The sequence below is a fragment of the Gymnogyps californianus genome, chromosome 11 (assembly GCF_018139145.2).
Source record: "Gymnogyps californianus isolate 813 chromosome 11, ASM1813914v2, whole genome shotgun sequence".
In the NCBI taxonomy this organism is placed as follows: Eukaryota; Metazoa; Chordata; class Aves; order Accipitriformes; family Cathartidae; genus Gymnogyps; species Gymnogyps californianus.
In genome coordinates, this window is record NC_059481.1 from 8,054,685 (window position 1) to 8,069,214 (window position 14,530).

The following is a 14,530-nucleotide window of genomic DNA, read 5'->3' on the forward strand; positions in this document are numbered from 1 at the left end:
AAAAGACCCACATCCAAAGCAAACAGAAAAACCTACAAAATCTACATAAGTTCTCTGTCTTTTGTCGGCCCTATATATGCTCTCTGGATTCTTACAGGGTTTTTTCACCGCTTTTTATCAGAGTCTCATAAATTTATGTAACATTCCCATGTTCAAATGAAATACTAGGCAAACTATTTTTGTCCTATTTCCATAAAACTGCTGTTACTCACCTTCTGTTGGGAATCAAAGTGTGAAACTCATCTCCTGTGAAGTTCTGCTCACTTTTAGCACTATCAGATATATTTTTGCTTTAATAGCTATTGCAGCTCATATTTACCAGCCAGCTACTTTCTCAATGAAAATATTTCCTACCCCTCGTATCAATGTCAGTTAACATCCAAGCAATCCACTATGGAAACCCCAAGATTCACGTGATCAGTAATCATACAGTGTAAACCCAGCTGAGCTGAGGAAGTGTTTTGGTATTCTTCAAAACCAAGGTTGAAACATGCCCAAGGGGCTGTTGTGTTTCATCCAAACCACCAAAGTTTGTGGGACCTAAGAAGGGGCCAGCTAAATAGTTTAAGTTTTGTCCCATTTCTGTATTGAGCGGATCAGGGTGGTTTGAATTTGTAACACTGCATCAGCCATGTTTAATGTTTGCAAACCAGCATGCTGATCCTGCAGCCAGATCCGTGAGGACAAACCTATGTAGCTGTGCTGAGCGGCACTGCCCTTCCTCTGCACGGACAGATCTGGCTGCAGAACCAGCACCTGCCTCGGAGCAGCCAGAGCAGTGCTGTCTTCTGAAAAGTCAGAAGTGAATCCGCTTATGCCTAATCTCTAAATTAGCTTGGAAGCGAGTCTTTATTTTGTTTATAAAAACAAACAATAAAAATTGAATAAATATATTCTGTATAAACTACTCCCTGTTTTTTCCAATAACTGCAGTTCTTTTTAATCAGAGATAAATCAGTAATATCTAATGATGAAAACCAGGAACTATACCTATTGAGAGTGCTTTTCAAGGTAGTTTGGAAGCAGTATTAACACATGACTCCGGGTCTGGCTGTTACGATTGTTAGATTATGTTGTTGCCATTTTATTTATATTGTAGCTTAGAAGTGGTGGCTGGAAATCCATTAAAGTCAACAACAGGGCTTCAAGCCTGAGGAGAAGCGTTTGTTAGCAGGACTACAGTCCTCAACGGTGGATGGGTTTACTTACTTGATCCCTTAGAAAACACAGTCCCTAGAAGTTCTATCGATTGTATTCTGGTCAAACCGGTATGAGCAACATAGAGCAGATGCCAACGGCCAGGCAAGCCCCTGATTTTTTTTGCATTTGTGGGGTACACCTAGGACTTGTTTCCGTACGCATTTAGTGTCAAGATGCTTTGTACTTTCCAGTATTTCCAGGGGTTAGAAGCGTCTTAGTTCTGTGGGTACTTTTGCACGGGAGGAGGAAAGAGCTAGGGCTGCGTGAAGCACCAGCGCGCTTGCTGGGAGTATTACTAATACTGTTTTGCTTGAAACGTATCGTACCTAACCGCAGCAGTGCAAACCCCCACGGCCCCAGGGTCAGGCTGTGCTTGGTGGGGGGGTCCTTATCGCAACACGGAGCGCAGACTAAAGATGCTGGGGGGGTGCTGGGGGCGCCATCAGTAAGTGCCGCGAGCAACAGTAGCAGCCCCACAGCGCTTGGCCGCGGCACGCGGGCGGGAGCGCCAGGGGGCGCAGGCCGCGCGAGCCGCCGGGCCGGGATTCCCTCAGGGAATGACGTCCCGGCGGCGCGCGGCGATTGGCTGCGCCGCGGCGAGTTCTCCATTTATGGACACACCGCCCGCGCGGCCGGCACGGGGCAGCCGTTGCTGCCGCCGCGTTCCTTTAGCCTTCCCCCGCCGGCGCGAGCCCTAGCGCTCGCGGGGCCGCCCCGCCCGCTCGGGGCCGCTGCGTCGGGGCTGCCTCCCGCCGCCCCGCCCCGGCGGCGAGCTGCGCGCGCGGGGAGGGCGGGCTCCCTTCCCTCCCTTCGTCCGTCCCGGGGCGCCGGCGTGTCTGGGCAGAGCGACGGGCAGCGGAGCGTGGAGGAGCCGCGATGGTAGGCGCGGGGCTCGGCGGGGCCGCGGGCGGCTCTCGCGGGCTGGGGGCCGCGGAAGGGGGGGGGGGGGGGGGGGGGCGCGCGGCGGCGGCGGCGGCTCTGGGCGAGGAGAGCGTGGCTGCCTCGGCGCCTGTCTGTTGTGTTTCCTCATGCTTTGCCGGGAAGGGGTGGCGGGCAGCGCTCCCTGTCCCGCGCTGTGGAGGGGCCGCGGCGAGGGGGCGGTTGTGTAACCGGCGCCGGCGTGCGGGAAGCGGGGCCGTGCCAGGCACTTGCCGGGGCGCAGGCGGCCAGGAGCTAGGCGCTGCTGGCCCTGTGGACCCCGGGTAGGTGCCGCCGCCGGGGCGCGGCGGCCCCGCTCTTCAGTCGCGTCCCGAGGCGGCCCGGGGCCGTCCGTTCCAGCGCGCGGGGCTCGGGCAGGGCCGGCGGCCCTCCGCGCCGTCTGCGGAGCACAAACCTCGTCTCCCGTCGCCTCTCGCCGTTTGGGATCTAAAGAGGTTTTGCATGTTGGTATCGTCAAGTAGGAAAAATCTTGTGGGAAGGTAACGCGACGGCGTCGTTGAACAACAGGTGACGCATCTCCGCTTCGGAGGGTGCTTCTGGAGGGGTTTCTGCGTGGAGACCACCCCCCTCCGAGCTGTTGTTTTCTGGCAGCCGTGTCCGAGCATCTGTGTCCGCTCCGGTCCACTTGCGAGTGGATGGCCTGATGACAGGCAGCAAGAAAACTTATGTGTGTGCAGCAAATAAGACTCCCGAAGCCAGAGTATTTGGGCACTGTAACTGCTGGGTCTGTTAAATGTCTGGTATGATAAGGGGATGCGGTATTAGTAAAACACATCAATGCTAGGTTGAGGAAAAACTGAGGTTCAGCAGCTGAACCTGGTTTGTCTTTAGTAATTGAGTCCTGATGATTGATAATAGCTTTCATCCTAAAGTAATCCAAATAATAATTATGACTACCTGTTACACAAGAACTTAAAGTAGTGAAAAATCCTATGTGGTAATAAACTAGGCTAAAATTCATAACCTTTAAACAAGTAATTTATTAAAAACTGTTCTAAAGTGGAATACTAAAGATCTGAGAGTTAAGATACTTGGAAAACTTTTGTATTATTCCTACTAAAGCTTAACTAAGGTTAAGTTTTAAAGACTTGCCAACCTAGTCCTTGTGTATTCAGAGCTTTGCTGACTTATGTGGAATGTTAGCTTGGGCCCCTTACTCCCAGTATCTTTTAAGGGATGCCCATCTTATTACCAGTGCCTGTGCTTTGACTTCCTGAGGCAAGTACAGTTGTGCCTGGTTACACCTATGTTGAGCACAAGTCTTTGCTTTAAATAAAGCACTGCAGAGGTTAGGAAGCTAAAATTTCTGTCACAGTCAGGGATAGTGATACCACCAGCTCTTACAGTCCTGTTATTGGTAAGGAGCTTTGAATAAGATAGGCACATGTGTTCCCTGTGAGTTGATTGTTTAGCCAGGTGGTTCAATTCAACTCTTTAACCATAACCTTTGCTCCTCAGTACTTGCTAGGTCACAGACACTTGTGGCACTTACGGACTTCCTGGTAGAGATTATGTATCATTGCCTAGGCTGCTGACATGTTAAATGGGGTTGGAAGTCCTTAGTGCACGTCCTTCAGAGATGTCTCTCTGTTAACAATAATACTTTGAGATCAGTGAGTCTGTTAGTTGATTATCTGTGGACTCTGTTAATTCCTTTTTAATGAAAGGTTTTAATCAAAATATAGTTCTTGTAAATACACGTAGCAAATTGGTAACATACTCAATGAGTTTTACTTTATCAAAGAAAGAGAACTAGTTTCCTCCACAAGATATCCTTTTCAGGGAACTATTCAGGCAGTTATTCTCCAGCTTTTAATTTGATACGGAAGTAGTCTTGAATTAATCTTTTCACTGTAAGATCTCAAGCTAATATGACCTGCATTTTTCAAGATTGTCTGTAAGTAATGATCACAACAAAACCAGAAAAGATTGTTTTTAAAAGTACTGCTTTTTCTAAGAATTATGCCCAAACAATTGTTTGATAATCATTAGAAGGTAGTATTTTGTAATTTAGAAAGCTGGCAGAAGGATTGCCTGGCAGGACTTAAAATGACTGCTTACGAACATGAATCACGCTGCTAATATCCTGAAACTTTATACTCGTTCTCTGTGCTGTATAAAAAAATCACATTATTTCCCTTATTTTTGTCTTGACAACTTTGATTTCTGTGGAGGGGGGAAAAAGCAGAATGTCATAGGAGTGCTTTGTGTTCTCTAAATTAAGTCTTTTCTGCCATATCGTCTCTGTAGACCTTAAAGTGAACTTTTCCTGTTCTGACAGGGTCCACAATGCAGCGTGCTGAGTTACCACTGACATTAGTTGTAGTTGTTTCATGCTTCTCAGGCAGTCTGAAACAGCAGAGCGTGTAAAGGTGACACTGGTGTAAATGCGCCGCCTTCTCTAGCTCCTGTGCCATGGTGCATTGTCCCGCTCAGGTCTGCTGGCAAGATTGTGCAGCTCTGTGCAACTTAGCAAAAAAGTGCGTATGTATTGCTGGTTTATTTTTAATCCAGATCAATATCTATATCTGGTTAACAGTGTGGTTTCAGGAGGAGATCTGCAGACATGGAATGGGTGAGCTGTTTCATGGCTGTATGCTGCCGTACAAGGTGGGAATGAGCAGCAGTGGGGCAAAACTGCATTAAAGCTGACAGTTTTAAGGAACGTGTGCAACTGTTGAAATTTTTCTCTTGAAATGCATCTATTTTGTTAACTTTGCATTTCAATTTTTCAAATTCAGAATAAACTAGAGCATCTAACAGCTTAGCTGCAACTTGTAAGTCTTCAAAAATGTGTATTATGTAAGTGCAAAGTAGTCCCGCTCCAGTGAAGGACTGGATCCTTAATGTTAAGGAAACCTCATCAAAAGTAAGCTGAAACTTGCTTGAAGTGAAACGTAAGGTCAGGTGAACTTTATGCAACTTTTGCTTTTATACTGTGAGTTTGGACCTTCATAGTGTCATTAGGTAGTTCATGGAGATGCATTGGAGGATCTTATCTAGAGTTGGATAGAGAATCTGTATCATGTTACAAAAATAATCTTGTCACATGAATGTGACAATGTGATCTTGAACCTTTCATTTAAAGCAGCTCTGTAGTTTTCAGGGAAAGACTGTTCCCCTGAGTACTGTCAGCTGGCTTTGACTCTCTTAAGGATAAAACATTGAGCATTAATCACCAAACATAATACTGTTTCTAAGGCATAAACTGCTACCATATTTAAAAAAAAAATCAAAACACAAAACCAAATAAACAGCCCAACAACAACCCATCAGTGATCGACTTTGCCTGCTTTTGCATAATCTGTGTTCTAGATTACTTCTACTGAAGTTTTGTACCACTTTGTTGGGGAGAGTGAGAAGGGAAGGCTCCAAGAGAAGGCAGGTTCAGCAGTATCTGGAGTAATTCACAAATTGTTGAGCAAGCCAGGGTTGTCTTCTAATTCACTTATGTTAAGGACAAAAAAAAGTGTTCATATGTTGCCTTTAACCAGCATTTCAATGCTAAGCATTTTTCTGTAGTCAGTATGTGCATTTTATCTGGGCATATTTGGTGTCTTCCTGTTTCCACCTCTTCAACAAAGATGGAAAGTTGATTCTTAAAAAGGAACCTTTTTATAGCAGTTCAACATAGCTTGACATTAGTAGAGGTTGGATATTTATAGCCCAGTCCAGCAAGATGCTGGCGATGTCGTGATTACATGTAGTGCCTATGAAAGTCTGCAGAAATGAAAATGACTTGATTAGCATGAAGGGACTTGATAGCCTTTAGGATTTGGTCCTAAAATAGCTAATGTGCGATGTGAGCTGGGACCTTACACTGTCTTAAGTCTTTTTTTCCTGCAAGAAAGTCACAAGCAAGACACTGATGCTTCTGTATTTGAAGGGTGCTTTTCTGTCTGGTGCTGCAGACAGTAGCGTAAGCTTGAACCTTGCTCTATGCCAAATGTGGAATAGTAGAGAGAGTAACAGCATGTGCTTTGCATTATGTCTAGAGATGCATTAATGGAAAAATCTTCCAGCTATATGGTGTTTCTCTCTGGCTGATATATAACAATGCAATAAAACACAGTAGCATGTTCAACAGCAAAGCTAGTATATTCATATTTGATGTGTTTTGTTTATGTTTACGTTGTGTTCATGCTTGTCTGTCTCTAGTTTAGACCTCTAGAATGGTTTATGAATATATTGTGTATGTTAGAGCACTTTTTTGGAAAACACTAATGTATGCAGAATATTATCCAAATGCAGCTTTTGCAGCGGAAAACTGAACATGTGATTGTGTATGTATGTACGTACATCTTAAGCATTTTTCTCATAATTTCTTTTGCCTTCCAGAATTGCTTTTTTCCCCCTCCATACATAACTAGCTTGTTGTGAAAGAAATGGGGTGACAATGCTATTAGTAGTTTAACTAAACTATTTGCAGCCACTTTTTTTTAACTTGAAGGGATAACTTGCCCCAGTCTTACTGCCTCATCTTAAAGCATTGGTGCATATGTGGAATGGGGGAAGTTAAAACAAGCTTTTTAGAGCCTTTGTGATAGCTAGCCAGTGAAACGTTGTCAAGCTCTTACTGAGAACTCAGTAAAATCTTAGTAATATTCTCATCTTAACATGGAAGGTATGTTTCCTTGCTTGAAACGCTAAGAAGTTGCACATCTCTTTAGAGAAGTCTTCTCAGGTCCTTTTGTAATAATCTTAAATATTTTTTCCTTCATAAATACCAGTTTAATCTCTTCCCAGTTTTAGGAGTTAGTGTAAAAGTGACATCAACGAAAATGGTCATGCACTGCTCTATCCAAGTTATATCAAAGAATAAAGGTTTTTGTACTTTTTCCCAAATTCAGCATAAGCAATCAGAAATGCCTGCATGTTTAGATTTGCCTTCTAATATAGTATGCATGTATTACTAATGTGTAGATAGAGAACATGTAAATAAACAACTTCAGAGTTACAGAAGAATCCTTTATATCAATAAAACTTAATTAGTTGCTGCGTCTGAGGAAGGGAGCAAAAAGGTAATCTTTCCTCCTAAGCTCCTACACTTACTTTGCCAAGGACTCTGGGTAACCCTAGGAGTGAGCTTACTGTAGTTATATGAAGAGTTCTGATACAGGTCGTTGTAGTTCTGCTGATAGAGTCTAGCTTGGGATCTAACTTACTATGTTGGCCTGTAAGTTGTCAGGTTTTTGCTTACCCTTTGGTTCTGGTTGTTGCCACAATACATGGCTTAAATGATAAATTGATCTGCCTTCCTTTTCAGTTTCCTGAAACACTATTGTAATGCAATACTTGTATGCTTTTTTTAGGAAGCTGGATTCTAGATCTAGATGGTGTGTGGCTACTGGAAAGCATTAAGAGCTATGTTAGAAAGGGATTTTGCACCTAATTAAACCAGTTTTTTTTTTTTCTGGGAGTTAACAGTGCAAGACTAGAAGGAGTAAAATCAAAGAAGCAGTTCTCAGAACTGGAAAGAGTGTATGTATATGTGTTTGTTTTACAAAAATAAGGATTTGGAAAATAGTTCAGTCCCTCTGCAAACACACAAATCACCAGGCATAGGCTTTGGCAAGAAAGGGTTGGCTTGCACTGTTGTTAACTTTTTGAATGAAGTCACTTTGTACTATCTAAAGTCTCACCTTCAATATGAGCAACGAAGGTTTACATCAGTGTAAAAGGCTAAACCTTTGGGGGAAAATCGTATAAAGGTTCTCTTACACATTTTCGCATCTGTTGGAGGTCGTTAATTTCCTCACTGTCCTGTTGTCTGCCAAGGAGCTTTTCTAGTCGATGCTGGTCACTAGCAAATGACCAGCATTCCTATTACTCCTGTGGAAGTGTCTTTTTTTTTTACTGCTTGTGTATGGAACAGTATTACAGGTGTGTGGGCTGCTTGGTAATTTTTGAAACCGCTGTAGCCAAAGGACTCTGTTAGCTGTTGTATGTTGTTTGGCTTTTATTATTTCTACTACATGGGTGTAAAAGTATTTACAAGTATCAGAGAAACATGGCAGAAAGTAAACAAGAATTTTCTCCCTATCTTAAGATCAGAACCAAGAGCTGTCTCTTATTCTGACAAATTGTTTAGACATTCACCTCACCTAATTGTTAGGACTCTTGTGCAATCTTAGCCTCCTGTTGCACTCCTGAGGGAGGTTGGGTGAGAGGAGCTGTATTTTAGTCAGACCTTCCTGGGCTCAATTCAGTCTTTCCCATCTCCTGCTCCCTTCCCCCAGGTTCCTGAGATGCCGATCACTGTCCTGCCCAGGAAGTATGGCTATCGCTCATCTCCTGAGTCATCATCACCTTCTAGTTTTCCTATCCTCCACCTACTGATTTCCTCCCCTTCTCCTACCCTCACCTCTTCAAAAATGTGAATACCCCTTGGGGAGACCAGGTGTGCAGTCACGTCCTGGCAGTGCATGGGATCCGTTCTCTCTGTTTGACTAAGTCATTACTGTATAGGAAAATGTTTCTTAGTCTAAAGCATTTCTACACACTGAACCTTACAGGTGTTTTCTGCCTATTTGATTAAATATGCTTCATACAAATTTGTAAATGGCTTTGGAGTTTGACTGCTTCATGTACAACAGCAAGTACATCTAAGCTCAAGATTATCTAATGTAAATAACCTAGGAAGGGGAGTGTGGTCAAGGATCTTTTTCCAAAGACGTAGTGGCATTTAATTGGCATTAAAACCATTGGTGGATTGGGTTCATAAACTGTAAAGTGTATTTCTAAAAAAAAAAAAAAGTTATGAATTGAAATTTTTTTAATTGAAACTGAAAATGCTTTTTTAAACAAAGCTAAGGGGAGAGCTGACATGGAAATCAGTACTGGTAATTGGAGCATGAGTCAGAGTTATCATCAGAAGTGATGCTTATTGGGAAGCATACTTAAGAGGTGCTTTTAAGTACAAAGAATTACCCACTTACATAACTTACTAAATTCAACAACTAAATGTGAACTTTAAAGTTAAAGCCAGATGTTAGCAGATCTTGAGCATGCTTCATGATCAACACCATTCTGGAAGTGTAAAAAGGACTATAGAACAGGACGGTGCTCTGCTCTCCTGTTATCTGTGTGATTCTTCAGCTGCCAGAAGTGTCTCTGGTGAAAGCCACTTCTGGCTGTCAGGGGAACAGTGCAAAAGGCAATGGCTTTGTACTCTTGGGGTGGGATGATGATCGATCTCTTTAGCCTTCTTCATCAAAAAAAGGGACGTAAATGGTTTATGCAAAAGCGTATGCTTCTAGAAGCTATTTTGATGCTTTGTTCAGCAATCTGAAGTCTAAGTCAGAGGTTTTTGTTGGCATCCTTCAAACAGGACTAGCAGTCTTGTAGTGACTAGCTGCACTTGTCCCTGTACAGGAAGTGTGAGGGGTTTTTTTCCTTGCCAGCTCAGAACCACTCACTGAATCACCTTCATCAGCTGAGCCTGAGTCTGTAACCAGTTCTTGGTCAGCCTTGTCTAATTTAAGTGTTGAAGTCATACTCAAGTCTGAACAATGCAGCCTGATATCCTTTATAAAACATGTCAAATGTTCTTAACACTCAGGATTTTAAATCTTTCATGCTTGTGTCTTATGAAATAATATGCTGCCAGATGTTTGATCCTGCACCTAGGACAGTCTTCTGTTTTCAATCTGACATTCCACAACATTTGTGAGGCTTTAAATTCTAGGCAGTTTACCAGTGCACGCTGTTATCTTTTGCAGTGATTTATGTCTTTTCCTGTGCTTTGAGTTGTATATTCCTAATAGCAGAAGTACAGAAAGATGGAAGTTGGGACCTCTTGTCAGTAATATATTTGGAGTGCCAAGCAGTAGTCAAGAATTTGTCTCATCTTGTTTTGGTTTTTTCCCTGCCTTGAAGGATACAAGTCTGCACAAACGCCTAAGTGCTTCCAAATTTGCTTTTGTGGTAACTCTTAACCCTATGTTATTCCCAACTTTGTAAAGAAGTACACTGATACAAAGTGTATTTGAATTTCTTTTAACAAATGCTGCTAACACATTTAAAGTTCTTTGGGTTGCGACCCCTGTACACTCCGATAGCTCATTTGGTATGAAAGTACTATTGGTCTGGGGGGTTAGTAGGAAGATTCCAAGGACAAAAGTTTACCTACGTATTGTAAACATGTATATGTACACCATTAGCATTCTGTTAGCTGTTGGACTTCGAGCTGTTGTGGTTCTTCTGGCATGTACTGAACACATTTTGATCACTCAGGTTTTGGACTATCTTATTGCAGATGTTTTGGTATATGAACTGGAAAATGTTTCATTTGCTAAGTGAAAGCAGTGTTCTTGAGGCATATTGAAGGTGTACTTTGATTAAACCTCATCTTAAAGGCCATTTCATGGTACTCAAAAGCAAGTGCATACTTTTAAGTTGGAGTATTTCTTTTTTTTCTTTCAGTATTTGAGAAGAATTTGATTTGTCTGTTTATCAATCATGAAAGAATTTGTTTTCCTGTAGTGCATCTCCAACTGTATTCAGTACATACCTAAAGAAAGGGAACTGTGCAAAAGTGTTTGTAACAGTAATAAAAAACAGGGATAGTACAGATATACTTAAATTAAATGGGGGATTTCAAATTTGGTGAGATTCATTCCAGAAAGGATATAAAGCTACAAAACCGGTTATCCTTACTTTCTGAGCATAGAGGTACTAGCTCTCTACATAGTCTGAATTAATAAATAATTCTACAGTATCTTCTGGTAAGGCCAATGAAACATGGATTTTGTGTAATTATTTCTGCTGTCTTGGTATTGGCACTTACAAATTGCTATCTAAATATAGATCATGTTTTTGAAGGAACTAGTGATAGGATGCGATCATCTAGGGAAAAAACTAATTAGTCATGGGAATCCATCATTGTATTAGACTCTTGTATCATATTTAGTTCTATAATTTTTGTTAATTATTGATAGTACAGTTTTTATGGAAGCAAGTTAGACTGACACAGTACTCCTGTCAGGAAACTTGGTATCTTTCCTACCGTAATTTGAATTAAAAAATTTGGATACTGTGGAACCTGATGTATTACAAAGCATGATTTTATTACATATAGCTTCTATACCATATAATATCCTGCTGACACTGTTCTTGTGTAAACTTGATTAGTTCCTGAATTCTGAATTGCTTTAATCCATGAAAAGAAGTATTTGACTTTACCAATTAAAATACAGTAGTTCCACTAAGAACAGAATTACTTCAGCTATTTTTTTTTTCTCCACTTAAAAACTGTACCTTATGCACAGTCATGTTTCCAGGACTTGATGCTGTATTGTTGGTAGTCTCTAAAGCCTTTTTCAGTGCTTCCCCTCGACTTTAAATATGCACTGGGAACTACTATATTGGTGAATAATTGCTAGATTCAGCAAACCAAAAATTCCTACAAAAACATTCTGGTCTTTGCAGTGGAAAAGTCAAAATAACTTCTCAGGGTAGGGCAATTCCGATGTTTTCAGTTTTTGAGGGTATCCTGGCTGTTCTTTGTGTAACCTGCAAGACTTGAATAGACTGGAGTAAGGTGACTATTTGGAATTGATTGGCCCTGGTGGGAGGGGAAGTATAGGCCTCCTGCTACAAAGTGGCAGCTTAAACCTGCTGAGATATCTATGGCAAAAGAGCTAAAAATGCATAAATCTATCCTGAACTGTATCCAAACTGTTAGCTCTTTACTTGCTGTGCAGTGGCTATTGGCTTTGCAAAGCATCTCTTCCTGCTTCTTCCTCAGGTACCCAATAGTTCCTAATTACAGTTGTTTAAAGCCCACACTTGCTAGTTGTGCTCGTAGGGGGTGGCATTAGCACACAGTGCTTCTGTGAAGAGGAACATTTTTCTTCCAGCTAAGTGATGGGATTCAGCAGGCCCCTCAGGGTTCATAGTTGATGGCCAGTGTCCCATTCTACTTACCGACAGCTGACGGCAAAGTCCCTGCAGGAACAATGTTTCAGAACACTGTAAGGACCCAAGTCCCATTCTGTTGGTGATCCTAGGTTATAGGAATAGACTATCAGCAAATACTTTGCTTTTAAAATTGGAGTTGCAGTAACTTCTACAGACTATGCTATTTGTTGTGGCTTTTTAAAGATGAATTAGGCTTGACATGGGGAAAAAAGTGAATGTTGTTTGTAACAAATGGAGGTCCTGTTATGACACTGCTTATGTCTATGGAGGTCTGAATTGAGATTTGGCCTTTTATGAGCAAAAACTTGAGTTCAATTTAAAGCAGAGTTGTGGGGGGGAAGGGAGAATGACGTCATTGTAGTAGGAGAGGCCACTGCTTTTGCTATTTTGCTGTGTTTCACTTGTTTTTTTCTCTCAGCATTGGATTGCAACTACAGAGTTCAAGGCATGGTCATTTTCAGATGAGATGATAGGGATAGGTCTTCAGCAGAGCAAGTCAGATTAGAAGTGTACCTGACCAAGTGAAAGAGGACTTGACTGCCTGAGTATCCGACATGTGGAACTCAAGATATATGTTGAGTACCTGTTTCTAGCATCTAAGTCTGGTTTCTTGAGCAGCTTAGATGTTTGTCTGTAACTGTCACTCTTGTCTTATAGCACTATATAATAACGTATATCTGCATGGCAATGAAGGACTAGATCTAATGTGCTGGAGAAAATACGAATTTGCCCAATTTGATAATTGCTTTAAATAACAACTAAATCAGCATAATGATGCTATGTGGTTAACAAAGCTTACATTTGATACAACTGAAATGGGTTCTGTTGTGGTTTAAAAAAGTACATACAATAATGGAGATTAATCTGTTCTAGCTTAAAGCTGCCTTCAAACACACAGCATATGTATTCTCTACAGAACTTACTACAGTCCACTGACCTTGGCCTCAGTCTCAGGAATATGTTTAATGAAGTGCGTGAGCCTCTTGTGAGGCTACAAAGTGGTTAAACTTATGTAGCACACAGTAGTAGACAATCGATTATTTCATGTAGATGGTACTGTTGTTAACTGACAGTTTTAATATTGAAAGGAATACTTAGTAGTTTACCAATTCCTAGTGTTAGTTACCTAGCTGACTTCTGGAGAAGTCTTAAAGCTGTTCCTATGAGTACTACTCTTGAAAGCTTTTCTAGTGGTAAATAGGAATTCTGGTTGCAGGGCTCTTAATGCCTGAAACGCCAGCACACCCAGTCCACAGAGACCTGATCTCAATATGCAGAATAAGTTCATGACCAGCAGTGGTTTCTTCCTGCAGTTTACTTTGTGTTTTTATTCTTGGTTCATTCTAGGAACACTTGAGAGGAAACAGAACAGTGGCTACTTATACCCATATTTGGTATTGTTCTAAACAAAATGAACATCCCTCTTCACTAAAAGAGAGGGACGATACAGTGTTTCTGGACAATCTAACCTTCCTCAAACCATGGGTTAATCTTGGCAGGGTGACATCGGGTCTATTTTCTTTGTAGCTGTGTACAGTGCGGTTTTCTACATGGAGTTATAGTGATGTTAAGCAGTTAGGTGGCACTAATGGGATGGATTAAGATAAGTGAGCCTGCATCTTCACAATACTAAAAGCTTGTCTTTATGTAGTTAAAAGTCCTTGTTCTACAACAGAGCTTCCATTGGTCTATACATTAGTAGTGGTGTATTTTAAATTATAAAGAATTGGAATTAGTGGAGGTTACAAAGTACTCTTAGTGAAATGAACACTCAGCCTTTACTTGCTGATAGTGGAAGAGGAAAGAATAATTAGAATATCAATGTCAGTTGCACCTCCTAACTTGCTCCTTGTTTCTTTTTTCTTGAGACCTGTACTTGGATAGGCTTATGTTGTATTCTGTATTCCCAGTACAGATCTGGGGGTGAGGGGGGAACACTGAGCCCTAAACCTGATTTCTGTAACAGTCACTAATAAAGCCATATTGAGAAAGAAGCAAATACAATGTACTTCAGAAAAGCATTGTAGTCACTGGGAATGTACTCCCTACTTCCTGCTGAAATAGCGAGCTGCCTTATCTGCTCCCATGCAATTCACCAGTAAAAATACAAATCAATTCTGTGACAGCAGATTTTGATCTTTAGTTTAGGAGTCCTGAGCTTGACCTCTTGTTCTTAAGTATTGCAGTCTGTACTTGAACTCAGACTAAGTGAAGTTCAGCTGCATGTGTCAGACTGCCCAAAATTAAGCCATTATGGGTACAGTCTTGACAGAATTAAAAACTTCCAATTCTGGATAAGAAAGGAATGTCTGAAACCCACCCAGAAGAGCAGAACACAATACAAAATTCTAAGTCCCTGTTTCAGTGACATAGGTTAAGTTTCTAGACTTAAACAACTTTTTTTCCAGTCCTGAAAGTTTCTTTTGTGGAAAGGAATTTAAGAGCTGTTTATTCTGAAAACAGTCTTAAC

At 41.6% G+C, this 14,530-nt stretch overlaps 1 protein-coding gene across 5 annotated transcripts in view; it reads left to right on the forward strand.

Annotated features, from left to right (window-relative positions):
• The first annotated feature begins 1,953 nt into the window (after positions 1-1,953).
• Positions 1,954-14,530, forward strand: part of MYO1E (myosin IE) — a 96,486-nt gene continuing 83,909 nt past the window's right edge. For all 5 annotated transcript variants that reach the window (XM_050903098.1, XM_050903097.1, XM_050903099.1 and 2 more), the window contains exon 1: positions 1,954-2,079. Coding sequence is in view for 4 of the 5 variants with exons in the window: in XM_050903097.1 (XP_050759054.1) it covers positions 2,077-2,079 (3 nt within the window). In the remaining variant the exon portion in view is untranslated. The remainder of the gene's footprint in view (positions 2,080-14,530) is intronic.